Below are 19,954 nucleotides of genomic sequence, written 5' to 3'. Positions count from 1 at the left end.
TCTAACGAGGACCACGTGGTTTTACCCTCTGTTCCTGGCACGAAACAAACGTCTGGAATCCGGGTGCCACTCCGAACCCGAGCTGGTCAATGAAGGACGGCTCGTCCTGACTGTGGATCTGAACTTTGACGCCAGCTTCAAACGACGTTTCATCTGCACAAAGACGAAGGAGCTTAAACACACACACACACACACCAAACCAGACACCTGCCAGCACACACACACTGCAGCACATCTGACCTGTTTCTCCCCAGACTGGCAGGTATTCATCCTGCTGGATGTCCAGCATGAGCTCGAGGCCGTTACCCATCCCTCCCTTGGTGGTGATGAGGGGAGGGCGTCCGTCGCCGCCAGCGTTAAAGGTGTAGCACTTCCCGTAGCGAGTGAACACCTGAGTGACACACGAGACAGATTTTGGTTATGCATCAACCTTTTAGAAAGAACCTGACGATGGTTTTCCACTGGGGGTCAGTGTTTGACTCGGTTTATGATGTGAGAGTGAACATGTGTGTGTGTGTGTACGGCAGAAACAGTGTGAGAGAAGGGAAGAGAGGCAACCGTGTGACAAAAAAAGGGAGAAAAGATGCGAGAGGGAGAGAAAAAGGGGAGAAAGGAGGCAGTGTGCTCCAGTGGGTGTATGAGTTACACAATCAACCCAGTGAGGTGATGGAGACTGGCAGACCGGCGATTTAACATTCCCTCGCATTTTCTTTATGGCACTTATAATGGACCTGATGTTACCATGGAGACCAAGCACTCCAGCTAGGAAGAATACCACCTTAATTTTCAAAGAAAGCCAAGACACAGATGTTAAATTGAACCTCAGCGAGATATCAGCAAAAGCCCACATGACATGTTTAAACAGCCTTGAGCGCACAGCTTAAAATAAGACAGAAATGTAACACTATTGAGCTTTCTTTGGTGAGGGGTTAATCTCACATTAGAGTGTTTAGTGTTGTATGAGTCACATAAGCCATGCAGGGAGAACGAGAAGGAGAGTGGGAGAGCAGGGAGCAATGGAGGGCAGGGATGCAGAGTGAAAGCGACAGAGAGAGAGAGAGGGAGAGAGGGCGAGAGGGCGAGAGGGGGAGAGTGGAGCTGCTAACGCTCGGAGCTGGCTATTGTTCAGCATTATGGCACAGAATGACATATCTATGATTAGAAAGAACAAACCAACCACGTAATTGTCGAGAAAGAGTTTGGATCTGGCCAAGGGCAGCTTAAACATTTAGGCCATCTATCATGGAAAGTCAACAAGGGACTGCTGCTGGTTGCTCCAGCAGACATCAATCTGAGAGGGACGGGGGAAAAAAACAACAGTATTCTGCGCTAAGAAAAGCAAATGAAAGGCAAGACACAAATATTAAGAGGAAGGTTAGTAATAATAACAGACAAACCTAGAGGGAACGTTTTGTTAAGAGCCTACAGACGCGCACACACCTGGCCGACGCCAGAACTAGAAGAGTGTGCGAACTGCTTGACTTCAACATTTACACCCACCGCACACTATCATCGGCCAGCTGTGCGGCTGAAACAGCAGTAAACTGCTGAGAGTCTGTGCACCATTAGCTCCATATTTAACCTCATAACAAGCATCTGAAGAACTACGTTTTATACTCCAATGCGGATCCCAAAGTTTCCCAAAGATCCAAAAAGAAATATGTCAGACTGAATGTTGGTGACATTATTTAAAATTATGCACAAGACATTTAAAATATATTTCAATTTCATGACGCACTCATAAAAACACAATCTTGGGTGCGAATCAGAAGAAGACAGTGTGTGTGTGTGTGTGTGTGTGCAGAGAAAGTGGGTCTGTGAATCAAAGCAGAAAAAAAGGTGTCATTAAAACACTCATCATGTTGATTTAATGAAGAGTCGGCAAAAGCTGACACTGACATGATTTAACTCATCTGATGGATACTTGAGAAAAAAACTAAATCTGTATAAGCCCCCAATTTTAGCAGTTAACAACATCATGTCTTCCCCTCTCTACGACCTGTGGTCTCCATGTTCATCATCTTATGCTGTGTTCATATTAACAGCGAAAAAGCTACACAGGTTACAAGTAATTTTCAATTTAAGTCAATGATATGGAGCTACAAACTGACACCAGTAGCGTGTCATCTGTCATCGGGTGAGAGGTGGAGTACACCCTGGAGAAGGTCACCAGTCTATTGCAGGGCCAACCATTCACACCTACGGCCAATTTAGAATCACCAGTTAACCTAACTAGCATGTCTTTGGACGGTGGGAGGAAGCTGGAGTACCCGGAGAGAACCCACGCAGGGAGAACATGCAAACTCCACACAGAAAGGCCCCAGTCGGCCCATAGGTTCGAACACGGAACCTTCTTGCTGTGCGGCATCGGCGCTAACCATCACTTCACTGCGCCACCCACAAATCAAAGCTGGGCCAGCTTAAATTTTTTGTCAGGGCTCCAATGACGCAACAACAAATCACATTCGTTTGTTGACTCCAGCAATGTTGCAGGCCACCACACAGCAACTGTAACTGTGGTCTCACACAGTACAGCTGAGGTAGACTCTGGTTGTGGCACAAGAAGAGAAACCAAGGACTTGCTACAGTGTCGGCAGATTTCTTTTTGAATTCAGTCAATATTTGCTGAGATATTTAAAAGCACAAATGTCAACCTCTTGGTGCTGGATGAAAAACGAAGGAACCGTGAATACCTGCACACCGGGGTTTTCTAATCAATGCTTTTCAGTCTGGATCAAAGCGGTAGACCGACAGACAGACCTTGGTTTCTTACCAAACCACCACAATGGCTAAAAACATCCACCACAACCTTTCTTTTCCTACCTGCTTCCACCTTTTGCTGCACATCCATCCGCCGTTATCGATCACACAGTGTGTGAACCCTGTTGGCTCGCTGAACATCTGTAAGAGCTGAAATGTGAAATGCTTCCTCCACAAATGAGAGCATAAATGTGTCAGATCACACAGTGGCTGCACGTCATTAAATATATATATCCTTACATAAAGGTCGAATTCATGTGTGTGACATGTGCTTTACGTTCACCGGAGGCTTGATCGACACACAGATGTCAGGCAACACTTGTTCTCCTCCTCTTGTTGAATAGTTGATGTCTGAACAGAGGTGGTAAGAATAAAAACATGTATAACGCACAAAGTCCGCCCAGCACGTAAACCACGGCTGCTTGTTATGAACAATGAATAAATCATTGTTCACATATGAAGAGGGGTTTCTGTAGCAGAAATCATATGGAACAGTGAGAATAATAAATACGGAGAGAAAGCATGACTTTAATCGTGACATGTGTAGACTTTTCACACCCCTTTGCCACTATTTAGAGATACACCAAACAACAAATCAATCCTTTTTTTTCCACTGAATTGAATACATTACGCACTGACTGCAGTTTACACAGGCTATAATCTTCAAAGCCCCGTGATCAATAAAACTGTCACTCACACACAATTTCAGATGTATTGAAAAGCACTCAACAGAGCTCAGCTGTAATTTATCATTATGCACATAATTATGCATATCTGTTTCTACAGCAGCACATAACATTTTGAAAGAATGGCTAAGTCACAAATCCATGCACTCCGCCGTCCATTTAGCGACGTCTTAATACCGTCTTGCGATCTGTGAGCTGCTAAGAGACGTCTCAGCAGGCTAAGTTCAATCCATTAGTGCTCTGTTGTTTTATGGGGATGTTTCCGAAGACTTTAAAGTCGTCTCAGTAAAGTGCAAACACTTTCCCTGTTATTACGGCGTATGCTTAAACAGCTACCACCGGGGGAAAAAAAAAAAGTGAAATTTAAATGCAACAGTGAGCAGACAGCAGCCCACGGTGACCAGCACTCAAAAAATAAAAATAAAAAGGAAGTCCTATTGTTCATCTTGCATAACTCAGGATTCTAATCCGACGAGGATTTCAAGTGACCTGGAAAAACCGAGAAATTTCACACTATACTGCTCTTCCTTCATACACGTATAAACTAATGAAATAAATAGAGGCATTAATATTAATAGGAGAATGAGAGTCTGCAGCCATGCTAGAGGCTCTGTTGGGCTGATCTCAGATACAGCTGGTGCTTTAAGCTAAAAGCAGCTAACACACTCGCTGACGTTGAGCATAATGTTTACAGTTTCTAACTTAACTTTGCTCATTAGCATGCTAATATTTGAGAATTAGCACTAAAAACAAAGTACACGAGGCTAATTTTGCAGACCCAAGCACTGGCAACAAAAATATATTTAATTTTGACCTTTCATCTTTCTCTGCTCGTAGCTTGCAGAGCAAGTTTGTAGCAAAAGGACTGAGTTTGGATTTTCCACCAACAAAAACTGTGTTTACATTCCCACAAATGTGACTGAGGCCTAATTTATTCATTTAAACATCACATCCTAACAGTGTGAGGAAAGTTTAACTGCTCTCTACAGCTCCGTATTGCACCATATTTGAGCCGTGTAAAATATCAAAGCAATCCATCCACTATTCATTGAGTTATTTCCCTCAAATCAAAAAAGCCTGCGCGCATGATTATTCAAATATCCCGCTGTGCGTGTTAAAAATCAAAGTAAAGCCTGGTGCGTTCCGTGAAGGTGATTGATTGCAGTTTACACTCTCAGCGATGGGTGAGCTTAGAGTCTGATCACTCTTGTTAACCACACAAAGGTTAAAATAATTCGAGAATAAAAGCAGCCGAGCCGAACCTCACACTCCCCCCCCCCCCCTCTCTCTTTGAGGTTTTGAATGAATAGCTGACTCACCACGCTAATAACCAGTCTTGGGTGGAACAGAGATCCACTCCACAGAGACAATAAAGTAAGGGCAGGAGATTGAATGCCAGAGGCACAGTGGAGTTTGTGTGTGTGTGAGTGTGTTTGAGTAATAATGATGCCCAGAATATGGAATCAGACCCTGAGTCACTGATTGTCAAAATAAAGAGGTCAAGATGAGAGAAAAACAAGAATAGGTGCAGAAAACTGCAGGGCTCCTCGAGGGAGTACAGACAACTACAGCGCTTCATACAGAAGCCTTTTGTTGTTAATTAGAGAAAAGACCAAAGACCATGCTGCACTACTGAAATATGAGCTCCGCGGATAGCCATCTTTGTACCTGTAGTTTCAAAATGGTCAGAAATGTGAAAACAAGCAACATATTCCAACATCCACACAATCACATAGTCCAGACTGAAATATCTAAACAATTACTGGAAGCATTGGCTTGAACGTTTCTACAGACATTCATGGTCCCTAGATGATGGATCCCATTCAACAATGATAATCCTGAGACATTTAATCTGGAGGCATCATCAGATCTGAATTCTATTTTACTCTTGTTTGACAGTGAATAATGATGTGTCCATTGGTCTTAACTGTAATGCTATTGTAATACTAATTAGCAAACGTATGCATGGTGACTCACGTAATTAATATGGTGAACACTGCAACTGCTAAACATAAACATGTTAGCATGTTAGCATTCTGACAATAACAAGTAGCTTGTATCAAAAGCACAATTAACGTTGAGTTATTCTGAAATACCAGGAAAAGACCAAAATCAACTAAAATAAATAAGTTTGTGTATCATCAGAGAGATGTCAATTGATCCTGAGGGGAAGTCAAGATCTCTACCAGACATTAAACTCAGAAATATGAACTTCATGGCAGCACCAGAAGATATCGTGAGGATTCATCCTATGGGGAGCATGCATGTCTGCACAAAATGTCACAGCAATCCATCCAAATGTCCACACAGGAACCAAACTAGAGAAGACCAGAAATCTCCTAACACAGTTGGCAGTTGTAGTTTTTAGCAAGCATACGTAAACAGTACTAAATAGTGTACTGGTTGGTGAATTTCATAAATTAGCTGTGTCAGGAAGTGCTTACTAGTATGACCACATGTATCCTCTGAATATACGATCAATATTCTGAGGAACTGTAAAGCGACTAAACTACTGCGTTTTTTTTTTCTCCCCGAAGGTCAAAGTATGAATAAGGGACAAAGTCGCTGAATAATGAGGAAGAATTGATCATGTAAATCAGGAGACTTGTTTCCAGTGCATTGAGTGGTGATGACACCGCTGAGGTCGGGGCAGAGCAAGAAAATGATCATTTAATCAGTTTGGACAGCAAGTCCTCCAAGAAATCAGCGGACGGGAGCGGCTGGCCAAACTTTTCTGGTGCATGAAGAGAATGAATATTTATCTGAAATTGTGGAGTGCAATAAGTGACGAGACAAGAGACGGAGATGTGTCGAGTCAACTTTACTCTTCACTTTCTGTAAACTTCAGAGTACTGTCAGCGAGTCAGGTAAGAACTGCCACACACAACGTAAACACGGAACTGGTACTCGAAAACCCTCACATCCTTAAAGGTACAGTCTCTGGGTGAATGTCTCTCTCATTGTTTATTGTGGGCCACCACAATATCACTTAAAAGTCAAAACTCAATAGTTCAAGGGAACCTCCCGTAGCTTACCACCTTGATAAACAAAATATCATAAAACCTCCTCCACTTTTGTGAGAGTATTTTTTTAACCTATCATATTTGGGACTTTAACCATCATCTGCCACGCAATAAAACATTTAGTTCACTCTATCCTTCCTTCCTTCCTTCCTGGCCTGCATTGCGTCCGTGGTTCCTCTGTGTCTCCTGATCTATGATGTTCTCTCCCCTGTGATCTCCACTCCATCTCCTGCCGCACTTCCCCATTCCCCACCCACCCTTGCTTCATTTGATGAATATTTCACAGGCCAGTAGAGACAGTCCTCCTCCTTCCTCCGTCCTATTCCCAGACACCGTCCTGCTCTTAGTACCTATCACCTTCAGAGACAATAGCATCATAGCGCCGGGTACGGGGCACCTCAGGAGAGCGGGGAGCATATCGTATGAAGAAAAATGGAAGTTACATACGCCTCAAAGTGGTGCCCTGGTCTAAAAATCACAACTGTGCTGACCTCAGCATGGTCACAGCAAGAAGGACTGAATTAAAGATGTGGGTCAAATCAGGCAGACGTTATGAAACAAGAACACAACGCCCGCCAGGTGAGAAGAGACAAAAAGAGTCTTTATAGCCTGGATGGCTTCACTATGATGATATCCAAGGTGGAAGACATATGAAAATACTCCACGACAAGAAAATGTCCAGCATGTAAAATACTACGGTGCTTGTTATTAGGGTGTTATTACTGAAATATCAACGCAACAATTAGTCAATTCATCAATCTGTCAATCGACAGAAAATGAATTAATAACTATTTTGATAATAATTTTAATATTTTAAGTCATTTTTAATTACTGCATAAGCAGATTCATTCAAGTCATAGGTTGTATCATTAAAGCCTTTAGAGAACATCTGCCATCTAAACATTTGCTTTGTTTTTATAAACTGAATATATTTGTGTTTACTAAAAAAGTCTGAAGACATTCACCATTAGGAGAGGAGCTATTTTTCTAGACCAAACTGAGAAAATAACTGGCAAATTAACTGACACTGAAAACAATTTAATCACATTAGAAAGTGGTGCCAACCTTTCATTATCATTTAGACAGATGTGGCACAGTGGGATATTAACGAGTGGGGAATTAAAGAGACACTCTTCGTGAGGAAAAAACAGAGGAGATTCACAAAACAGCATAAAAGCCGATCAAGTGCAGACGGCAGAGCCCGTAGGCCACTGTCTGCGTCTGTGGACAACTAATTGTTGTTTTAATACAATCCCTCGTCGCTGTGTTGGATGGACTTGCAGTGGACGACACACTGGGAGGAAATAACACCCCGGGTGGGGTTTGCCTGTAATTCCAACCCATCTCGATCTCCTTTTTCCCCGAAACGGGGAGAAAAGGAGATTTTTGTTGAGAGGCTACTTTATATAACCATTGACAAATGATAGTTTCAGACTCCTCCGGTGCACAAGCTTCTTGGTGAATAATGGAAATGATCTTGTGAATCTGGACGCGAGACGTAAATGTCTTAGAATTGCCCGGTCGCATTCATTCAGAGATGCTCAGTTTTTTGCAGAAGCTCTTGCAGTTAGCAGACAGCCTCTCATTCTCCTCCAAGTGAGCCGAGTACAGCGGAGTGAGATGGTAAATAGCGCCTTGGAGGACTAATACATTCACTATAAGTCAGTTATGTGTTGCAGCTAAGCAATGCAGTTTTATAATTGGGTTAAATTATACAGCCGCTGTGTACGGCATCTTAGAAGTACTTGCACTGCTTGTAAATTGTCACATGTAACATTAATCTGAGCGTTGTCACCCGCCCCCTCTCCATCCCCTGTGACCTGTGCCAAACCTTGAGATCCATATGGGATATTAGAACACCGCTTTGCCTGCCTTTTCCTCTGCATGTCTCAATCATGACCGTCGCCTACAAACCTCTTGCCGGGGCCGCTTGTGCCAGCCATGTGCAGAGCCCACGCCCGCTCTCCACTGCTAGAGAAATACCAGGCGGGAAGGGAGGCCATCACAGCAGCAGCTAGCTGGGCCGCGACTCCAGCGCGCATCGCCTCTCGTCGTGCACAGCTGAGTAAACATCGGGGGATAAACAGCCCCGGGGTGAGAACGAGGAGCTGCGGCCTTACAACAGCTGAGGGCATTTTAAGTGTCAGACAGCAGGGTTAACTAGGATTAAGTCATTACACGTCCGGTGTAACTGAACTGTTCGCCTCTCTTTATTTGTTATAGACATTAATAAATGTGAGAGACAATATGCCAAAGATGTGACAAGAAGAGTATAGCACAGTGTGAGGGGCGGAAAAATGAAGAGATTTTAATAAAGGAGACCTGTTAAAGAAGGTCTAGAGCCTGAGGAAATAAACTTCTCCTGAGCCTCTCTGAGGTTTTCTTCAGGCAGCAGTGGCGCTTCAGAGGAGAGAGGACAGGTGGTCGTAACACTCTTCCTCACCGCACTTTAACTCTTAGACGCGTCACCGGAGTGCTTTTAACATAATATGGATCAGATGAATTCCAACCTGACCCATATGCTACAAATGTGACTGTAGGGGCAATGTTAATGTTTCAAGCAAGTAATGGCAATATGGAAATTTGCCCACCTCTGTATTTATAGTTGACCAGGAACACCACCAGATCCCTCAAGAGCTGCAAGAAAGCTAAACTGGATTAAAAGTTTTGCCCTTGAAAACTTTTCACTTGCCAGCTCTGTTGCAGAGATTTGGAAGAAACAATATGTGCAAACCTAAACTTAAACATGACTTGGAATCATGAAACACTTCAGATTGTTTCCTGCTCAGCATGTGCTAACGTAGGTAAAGTGGTTTGTGTACAAAACTGCTTGATTCATGAAATCAGATTAAAGTTATGCGCTCTAAACGGACAAACCAGTTTGCTCCACCACACTGTATATACACCGATCAACCATAACATTATGACCGAATGGCCCTAATCACTTAGCCTGGTCGTTACCATCCTACGTTTCCGCCCGAAATTTGATTTCGGTCTGGCACGTTAGTCTGGCCCAATGTAATAGGAATCTGTCTCCGTAATGGGCGGATGCTTATTTTGAGGTTTAAAATCATTGGAGTTCCCTTAACCAATCAGCAACGTTTAGTAATGATGTATATTGTGCGCCGGAGTTCAGGCTCTTACGCTTACCACTTCCGCTTCCAGTTAAATAAATCAAACTTTTCCCAAAGCCAGTTGGAAGGAGAGCTACGACGTCCTTGCCATTTATAAAATTGACAAGACAAGCCTCTTGTTCTGGTTTTAATTCCGTGATGCTCTCGAGAGTTGAGACAACTTCGCGGATGGCTTCTAGCGTCTCTTCCTCCGTCGCCATTGTTGCTATGCTGTTGAACTACAAGCCTCGCTGGACTACAAGCAACTAGTGGGAACGAAGGATGGTAACGACCAGGCTACTAATCACTAGTTGAGTGAAAAAAAAAAGATAATCTCATTCTCATGGTACTTGCCAATGGATGTGATATATTAGGCAGCAAGTGAACATTTTATCTAGTGGATGGATCTGAGCTACGTTCACAAGAGCCAAATTGTGTTGGCCAGACGACGTTGTCAGAGCGTGTTCAAAACTGTAGCTGTTAAAGGGGTGTTCCCGGTCTGCTGAGGTCAGTACCTACCTGGAGGTGACTACAATGAGCATGTGAGCATCAGAACTGGACCACAGAGCAATGGAAGAAGGTGGCCCGGACTGAAGTATCACGTTTTCTTTTACATCACGTCAATGTCCAGGTGTGTGTATGTTGCTTACATGGCACCAGCATGCACGAAATTTTCTCAGGGGTGTGTGCTTTGGTCTGCAACAATGTTCAGATGAAGGTACATATCAAAGCAACATCCACATAAATGCCAGGATGCATGTTTCTCACATTGTTACGAGATCATCAGTGTTTTTTACTCTTGGTAGTTTTAATCTTGTGGCTGATCGGTGAGTATTTTGACAGTGATTTAAGTATTGAAGGTGTCAACATTGTAACAACGTGCATCACATTAAAACAGGAATTAACACAATTATGCATTTGTGTATGCATTATTTATCATGAGGCTTGATGTTTCTTGTAGGCTCATCTATACACTATACTGGCACCTACAGCACAGACAAGCTGTGTTATCCGTGCTGGCTACTGCAATAGTAGTAGCAGTCTTAGCAGACCAAATGAGCTGAACAGTGCCAGAGCCCACAATGGGTCTCTATGGATTGTACCTGAGTGGAGCCTAATAATGATGGGTCATTTCTGTGGAGTTTAAATTAGTCTCTAGAGTCAGATGATTGCGTGTCCATCTGGCTTCAGAAACCAAGACAAAAGGTTGGCAGTGAATTAGGAGTGACTGGTGGTAATAGAGTTTAATGGACGATGTATGTCCCTATATGTCAGTCAGCCTGTCTGTATACTGTATGTGTGCTCTTTCAAATGCTTAAAAATGTGTGTGGAAGTCCCTTCGATGCATGTCTAATAGTATGCAATGTGTGATAATGAGCTGTAATCACCTTCCCGCAGGATGGGGAAAACTAATTTCGAAAAGCCGAAAAGGCTGTCACAGAGCATTTCACCTTACACCTTCCTTTAACTTGGTAATGGCTGCAGAAGGCTCCTGAAATTGCATGTTCCACTTTGCACATACATCTCAGCCTTTCTCATAATTTATACCGACTTTAATCGATAGTGTCTGCGCTGTGTAATGAAATTGTGTATCACCCTAAAGTTAGTCTCAATAGGTTTTTAATGTCATCTGAAGTAGACAAAATTAATTAAATCAAATTCAGTTTACGACAGTCCACAACCACTTTCCTCATTGTGTTGCCAAGGTGCAGTGATGCCACTCTGCTCTGCAAACTGTGAGCTTCGAAAGCCTGACCAAACCTCTTGCAGTCAGACAGCTTCCTAGGAAAAAAAAGCCACATAAATAAGTCAAAACCAGTGTGTTCTGTGGTGAGACGAAGCCCGTAAGTATGGACATATGTCGAGGATAACAGTGCTCATACATGCATAGATGCACAAGCTATGCTGACGGATGATGCGTGACATACATGCATCTCCATTCCCTCTGGATACCCCTCGTAAAACACAATCCAGTTGCACAATAAGAGTACTCATTGATTTATTTTTGGAACAGCACCATGATTCAACATCTGAGTGGCTGCAATAAAGCAGCTGAGCTCCTCTGGGGGATGAGTTGGGACCAACTCGTACAGTTGATCTGCTGTGGGTTGGAAGCCAGACAGCTACAGTCACTGTGGACAGCGCTGAACTTTTGTTTAACGGCCAATTTGGTCACCTGGGACAGCATCCCAACAGAGAAGGAGAACTGCATCACCCTCATTTATAAGAAAACATCAAAAGACAGATAGAGGCCCTGCCAGCGCTTGCTATCCTGCTGGAGAAAGAGCACCTTTACGCTTCTGTGCAGCTAACAAAGCCCTCGTTCATCAAATGTCTTTCATTTTCTATTCCCAAAATACCACCAAGCGAAGGTGGGACGAACCTCAATTAATGAATGCATTCATTACAGGGTCTCCTGTCACTTTCTGGTGCTGTTTAGAGGGCGGGAAAACTGTCAAGAGGAAAAAAAAAAGCCCCGCAGCTCTACCCCTGGAGTGAACCTCCTCCGTGTGACAAATTTCACACTCTGCTGAGAGAAATCCGCTGAGGCTTTAGATTTCTCAGCCTGTCACATGCTGTTGCTGAATACCAGGAGATTAATTCTTTTTGCAGATAATGCATGTAAGCAACTATAACTCCCAAACACGCAGCAATCACACAATCACTACCTGCCCAATCTGAAAGCGACGACGAGCAAGATCCAGCCTGTGAGGCGAGATAACGGACACGCACAGGTCAACATGTCGAACTAAATATCCCGTTTGTTGCCTGAAACAAGTATAAGACAATGTCAAACAAATTTAACAACCTTGGGGTATAATAAATTAATACAAAATGAACGAACTACATTATACAGACTTTACTGCGTGCTATTAAACAACATAAAACTGAATGCCTTGCCTCTTATTAGTCCTCCATCAAGTGAAGAGCAGAGCAGGAGTTTTTTAACGACGCAGACAGCGGTCAAATTATATTAGAAGTTTTAAAGTCCTTGGATGAATATTTTTTTTTTCCTTTTAAAAATATCATCAGTTGAATATGTGTCCAATGCCTCAGGCCAGCTACCATTTCTTTTTATGAGAAACTGAAAGAAAAAATATGTTACTGTACGATTTTCAAGAGGAATGAGGATCAGTCCTTTCTTATTTTCTTTGTGTGTTGGGGGAGTTTACTGTAATGGCAGACTTAGCCACCCTGCTGTGTCCCATCATAGAGAAAGGGACATCAGGCACTACCATAAAAATAACACAAAACACACATAACATAGAAAAGTCCAATAGCAATCAGATTTACGGTTTTGCAGTCCAAAACAACATATTGACGCTTTTTTTTTTCATGATTAACAGGAGGAGAAAACAAATCACAAATGGTGTTTGTGTGCGTCTTACTGGTGTGTCAGAGTCTGTGTTTGATTGACGGGGGCTGGCGTCTAATATGAGCAGAGATACAGCAAACCAACTTCTGCTGTAACTCTTAAGCCATGAAGAGACATTGTGTAGCTGCTGTATTTAAGAGCAAGAGCTACATGTGTTAGCCCTGCGATAGACTGGCGACCTGTCCAGGGTGTACCCCCGCCAGCTGGGATGACAGCTGGGATAGGCTCATGTAGATAAATCTAATTAAAGGCAAACCGAGGACAGATCGTGGAGTTTACGCATGAAGAATTCAAATAACATAATAACGCGGTCAAGAAGATTTTATACCAATCCAGCTGCGAGTTCGTTGGATGAGTGTGTCAGGATATACATTTACCCCGTACGACCTCCTCAAAGATGTGGAACCGTTCCGTGAAGACAAATGTGTTATTTAAAAAGTTGAGCAATTCATTATCTGGTTTATCTGAACTACTAAACACTCTAGTTTACTCTAGTATATTTTTCTATATGAATGTTTGGTTGCTCGTTCAACAAACTAATATGCAGGACAATATGCACGTTTATGTTGTTATGTACAGCTGGTGCAGCTATCATTATGGCTCAGATTAACCATTTTATGATGTGCAGTGATGTCCTGCTTCAGTTAAAGTTGAGATAAAGATGAGGATTTGCTGTAAAGAAACTAATTCTTAACACACACACGCTGAATAACTGTCATTCCCTCAAATTAATGTGAAAATAAGATAAGCCAGACAGTTTCACACATGCAGAAAGCCAAGCATTCAGGCTAATGATCACATCTGCACTGTCAAATAATGTCACAAAGAAAGTCAAAATTGTTTTGACGACTGGCGGCTTAAAGCTGTGAACGGCTGTGAAAGTCACAGACGTGTGTAAATGATGGTGTGAAAGACTGACTGCACAACGAAGTGGCAGAACTGTTTGAACAAAGATTTCGGAAATAATTGGATTGTAAATATTATTTAACAGTAGAAGTAAAAGACAGAAGGAGAGCAATTACAAACAGGCATACCAATCTGTGAGACACAGATAGGAAATTGATTTGTATTTGTAAATGACTGGCTACTCATTTCTCCATATTTCTTCTCTTTTCTGCTGTGCCGATTTTCTTTTTTCGTTTTTACTGGGAACCGGTTCATTTCAGAAACCCTACTGAGCTTAGAGCAAGAGAACGGTGCCAGTGGAGGGTCAGGCTTGAACCACCTCTTAACAAGCCGAGGTTTCCATGGTGACCTAAAAAAGGCCTAGCGGGAGGCTAACTGCATGTTTTAGACAGAGACTCACTGTAATCCTAAACACAGATTGTGCTACAGGTATCTCTGAGGTAGCCGTCAAGGACAGAAAAGACGAGAAAGAACAAATACTTCACAGTCTGGAGAAACAGCCCAAATCTGTGGTGCGGCTAATGAGAGGAATCATTCAAGGCGACGGCATCTCTTTTATTTTCCTTTTATCAAAAGACACGATGCAATCAAGTGACTGACTTGATGAGCGGCTCACAAATCAAGAGAGAAAGCCAAAACACAGAAACCCACAGCGCTCTTTTCAGAGCAGAGCAGCATCTGCATATTGACATTTCACAACTGCGTGTGAGGCTCCAGTTAAAGTGAGGCACGTTCGAAATACCAGAAATACATTCAACTTGTCCTGAAAGCACCAGGGTCCAGCAGCGAGGCTGTTATTGCCAGCAGTGTGAAAACTGACTCAATACTGCTGAGAATTGGATGAGTTCTCCGGAGGGCAAGGGAGGAGGAAAGCAGAGAGTTTGGAAATATATTACTTGTTGTCCATCAGTAATTTTATAACCCTGGCTGCCTATAAAGTATTCCCCTCAGCGTAGCCATAACTGACTTTAAACTGCCTTTCAATTGTACTACATTGACATTCTCTGAGAGTCCGACAGCAGCAGCTCACAGTATTCTTGGCGTGTGCATATATGTGAACGCTGAGAAGGTTGTTTTTTTAGGGCTGGAAATATAAAACAGAAATATTTATATAAAAAAGAAAAAGTTCGAGCTATGCTAGGTGATTCTTTGAAGCTGTATGTTGACTGTAATGCAATAAGGATTTGGTGGCTCAGTGGTTCCTCACAGAGAGAGGGCCCTGAAGGCGTCCAGGTGCATGCTGAGATATACTGCATGTCATGTCCTTTCTGTGACTCTGAACAAGAATAATCTGGTATAGAGAGTGAAGAGATATCCATCTATTCACTCTCTATACCAGATTATTTGTAGTCAGAGCTCTTATGCAGAGTGTCCGTGAGCTGTCAACCTCCACTATAATCCTTTATAATCTTTGCACACTTACACAGGTGCTTTTAGTCTCTGCAACTAAACAAAATACCACACGAACCAGCAGGGTGGGAAACGTATCTACACACGGCTCGCTGTGCCAGTTAACGTCAACCTGCATGTCCTCTACCTGCAGCTGTTTGATTATCAGAGGTTTTACATCACACCTGCTGCTTCATGTGTCACCTGCACTCTATTTAAGAGACCTTCTCGCGTTTGATGCTACGTAACAGCATGCTGTAGTGGCAAGATGGATCCCAGCCTCTGTGTGTACACACACGTGTAACTTGTTTCACTGAAACAAGCAGGAACAAGACAGTCAGGGAAATGCCAATCAAAGACTACAATCTACTCAGTGTGTGATCGCATAGCCCCAGAGGTGCAATCAGGGTGGGTAGGTTTGTAAAAATAAACTGCAGAAGTATTAATTACATAGTTGATTGGCACTAATGTCTGTCATAGTCTTTGTCTAAAGGTGCAGAAACACCAAACTGACAAGAACTGAAACCGACATGTGTTGCCTTATGTCGCCTGTGTTGGGAAACAAAACGTTGCGCTTGACTACAGCCAAAGGCCGTCTGGCACACACCTTCTGCACCTGCATGAGAAGAACTGACCTGATACCAGCAGGTGGAAGTAGTCTGTAGTTGCCGATCAAAACTGGAAACTGGAAGAGCTACTATTATAGGCGGTTTAGGCTTCTGGGTCAATTTGACTCCGTGGCCCAGAAAGTGAAGCGGGAAGTAGAAACAAAAATTAACCCGACTGGCAAAAGAGTGCATAAGTATAAATGGTTCACACCGGCGTAGGCTACGTGCGTAGGTTACGGTGTCTATGTCCCACAGTACTTTAAATGAGCCTTTAGCTGGATCGACTAAAGAGCTGCCAGAAGGGGTCCAACAAGTGGCAACAGTGTAAGACACACCTAAATAACTAAGCCTAGGTCACAGTCATAAAACAAAGCTAAAACAAAAACACCTGTACCTGTGTCGAGTTTTAGTATCACTGAAAAGCTTCTCAGACGTCACCGTCTATGAGATCAATACTTTCTGAATGAGAGGGCAGACCCCTTACTTCAAACTGACTGATATGTTGAAATTCAGTCAGACTTGACTCACTGCGAAGGAGGTCAATTCGTGACTAAAAAAAAACTAAATTTTTAAGCCTTAAAAATTCATGTGGAGTGAATTCTTGCAGCTGTAAGCGAGATTTCATGGACACAGCTGCTAGTACAAATGCTAAAGGTAGAATCCCTGTTCATTCACACATACCTGAGAAAAGGCCTCATCAGCCAGAATAATTTAACCAGTGTTGGTTTACATTTGGTTTCCATTCCAGGGTTACCTGTATATTCTGTGACAGTGCTCCTCTCTGGACTGTGTGACAGTATCCAGGCATTTTGTTTAACATCACTCACACCCATATCTTATCTTTGTTACGCCTGTTAAACTCAGAAACATAAAGGTACGGCCAGACTGTTGCTCCCAATTGATGGACTATTTTGATCCTTGCTGCACACTGACCCCATCTCTTTCACACCTCTCTCCGTACGTTATACCGGCTGACTCACTTCCAACATAACAACTATAGTGACTAAAATAGTTTTCTGCTTCTGTGCTCCTGTTTATTTACAGGAACATTTCTACTACCAATACTTTGAATGCTGGCTCTACCCACTCTTTTTATCCATTACCAATCTCTCATAAATCATGCATCACCTAGTATCACATACTCTTGTTTGTGACATGTAGTCTGATGTCCCTGTTCCACTAGTTCCTGTCCCTTACACTTTCTGCACCATCACATGGGTTTTTATTACATCTTCACACCCATGCCTCGTACGTGCAGATATTTAATCTTTATTCAGTCGGGTAACTGAGACAGCAGAGAGGAAGAAATCCAAACATTAACAAACAAAAGTAGACAACATGCAAAGAACAAAGTTGAGACTTGCACCTAAATATACAAAATGAGTGATTAGACAGATCTGAGACCACCTTTGGTGAGCAGTAGTTTTAAAGAAGAGAGGAGAAGGGATATATAAACACAGTGTTTTGCAGATGACCTTGATAAATAATAAATTGGACACAATGGTACAGGCAGCAAACAGCTGTTTTGATGTGAACAGGCCCTTTTCACAGCATTTTCAAAGCACAGGAGTAAATAACATAAACAGAGCCTCCATTTCAGTGTGGCAGAGAGCCAGAACAGTTTCACATCATTCATAATATTATTTACACCTGTGCTTTTCTTACTTTGACTTGTCACACTGACCTCTAAGCGCACCATTTGTGTTCAGCTGCGACATGTAAGGGTTTTAATTATACTGACTTTATTATCGCGAGAAAGGATTTTACAGTGGCTTTCTTTCTCTCCGTCTCTTGGTGAGTCTCAGTCACCCTCGGCTATTCATTATGCATTCTTCCTCCCTTTTTCGTATCTGAACCTGCGCAGCCCACTTTCACAGAGTGGAACTCATTTGTCTGTCTTCAAATGCTAATAGAACACATAATGAATGCCACTCAAAATTATCTTCTCTGGCTGATATCGGCGTATAATTAAAACAACACTGCCCTTAATAAGGTGTCAGAGGTGATAACGCAGGGCGCTGATAACTCTTTAAAAACGCACACATACACGTGCATGCCCCCAATCACTCCCTCGATGCCAAGCAACAATAGAGTTATAATGAGCAGGACCATCAGGCCAAAACTAATTTCCAAGTATAAAGACAAACGCTCTGATTACTGAGTGGCCTTCCATAAGTAGGTTATTGTCTTTAGTTATTTACAGTTTTAATTAACCTCTTCCCCAGTGCACATAATTTTTATTAAGCTTTACACATTTCTAGCTACAAATAACGATCATTTTGTATTTTGATAATTATATTTTTCAGCAGATCACATGACTACATGTAGTTACCCTGAACGCTACTGAGCTTTCAAGTAACTCTCAGCTCATTATTCTGGTTTGTCGGCGCACAGCTTCACTGGTTTGGTTCATTTCTGCCTCTCATAGAGTTGTGGAAGCAAAGCATGCTCTAAAAGCAGAGCCCGGTGTGAGCCATAGTGAAGCATGTAGCTGCTAAAGCACAGGGTATTTCATTCAGGACTTAGTGGAGCTAAAAGAAGACTGACTTAACATTCATCGGTTGACCAGAGACACACGTCCAGATGTGGCTCTATAACTGTTGGATATGTCTGCTATGAGTTTCTTTTTTAGCTTGTTTCAGATAAAGCAGGTTGAACCTATAAAGACTTGAAGTAATTCAAAAGCGTTTGCAACAACAATATTGATATTTAGTCAGTTATTTTTCCACCCATAAGTAGAAGACCGCTGCATGTCAAGAATCCATGAGGGAGTTCGGGGTCGGGTTGGTTCAGACGTGAGGAATTAGATATTAGATATTGCAGCTAAAAAACTGAATTACACTGAGCACCGATACATGTGCATGAGAGTTGTTCGTTTCTGTGATAATTTGAAAGGTTCAATCTCCATCTCCTTCAGTCTACATGGGGAAATATTTGTCCCCCCCGGGCACCCTGGACTGAGGCAGATGGTCAGACCAGCACCCTGCATGGTTGCGCACTGCCATCAGCGTGAGTGTGTATAAAAATACAATTAAAAGCATGAATCCATCTGTTTCAGAAAAAAGCTTTAACATCTGATCAGAGAAAACCCCAGGATCACACTTGTCAAACTCCACAGACAGGCCAATTTGATCTCAAGTGGGGCGGACCAGTAACATAATAGCCTAATAACCTATAAATAACGACAGCTCAAGTTTTTTCCAAGTACATTCGAAACACTTTTACAAAACAATTTAAAAACAACCTGGAATTTCTTAAGAAAAATAAGTACAATTGCGGCTTTTTGCTGCCATCTGCTGTTTAGTCTGGTCTCAGTGTTGCGTCGTGTCCTCAGCTCTTACTAAAACAGTGTGAACCCTAGTGGACATATTAGGAATAAGTGCCAATTTATTGAAAAATTGTAGTTAATGTCTTTTATTTAAATTTCACACTTTGCATATTCATCTCATGGGCTAGACTGGACCCTCTGGTGGGCCAGGTTTGGCCCGCAGGCCACATGTCTAGTGAAACTGAGTATGGCCCAGACGTGATGTCAAGATATCTATTACTATTACCGTCATTTTTTGAAGTTAACTCATCAGCTGCATTACTTTGGAGACACACCCTTCTCATAAGATTTAAAGGCAGAAGAGAGGACCTAGATAAAGAAATACAACCTGAGGGGATAAAGAAGTGAGGGTCTCTTTTCCATCAACCTCGCTTTCTGTTGTTCTGACTGAAAACATATTTCCTGCTCCTGTAATTGAGCACAGAAGTGCTTTCAAGGTGGAGGAGGTGGGAGAGTAACTAGCCCAGCGGGGTCTTGGGGGGCAGACAGCAGCATCTGCAGGCGGTGGACGCTGACGACTGGAGGAGCATAATAAGTTGCTGCTGCTACTTTAAACAGGTGTGTCCCTGTCAACCAGAGGACACAGGCAGAGAGAGAGAGATAACACGCCCGACAACTCGGTCGCATCTTTAACTTCGGCTCTGCTCCACTTATCAGAGCAGCCAAGTAACAATGACCACCAGAGAGTAAACAACGAACGCCGAGTCAATTTACTTTTTCAGATATAGCTGTCATTCCAAAGCGTGTCCACACACCGCAGTGACT

At 42.7% G+C, this 19,954-nt stretch overlaps 1 protein-coding gene across 1 annotated transcript in view; it reads right to left on the bottom strand.

Moving 5' to 3' along the window:
* The window catches only part of LOC311494488 (acid-sensing ion channel 1-like), a 45,043-nt gene that overhangs the window by 3,536 nt on the left and 21,553 nt on the right, over positions 1 to 19,954 (bottom strand). Inside the window, exons 3-4 of the mRNA XM_084553557.1 lie at positions 241 to 391; positions 26 to 153 (exon numbers count right to left, since the gene is read on the bottom strand). Of these exons, the coding sequence (XP_084409683.1) occupies positions 26 to 153; positions 241 to 391 (279 nt within the window). The remainder of the gene's footprint in view (positions 1 to 25; positions 154 to 240; positions 392 to 19,954) is intronic.

The sequence above is a fragment of the Chelon labrosus genome (genome assembly GCF_963514085.1).
Source record: "Chelon labrosus genome assembly, chromosome: 10".
NCBI classification, from domain to species: Eukaryota; Metazoa; Chordata; class Actinopteri; order Mugiliformes; family Mugilidae; genus Chelon; species Chelon labrosus.
This window is presented reverse-complemented; position numbering and strand designations above follow the sequence as displayed.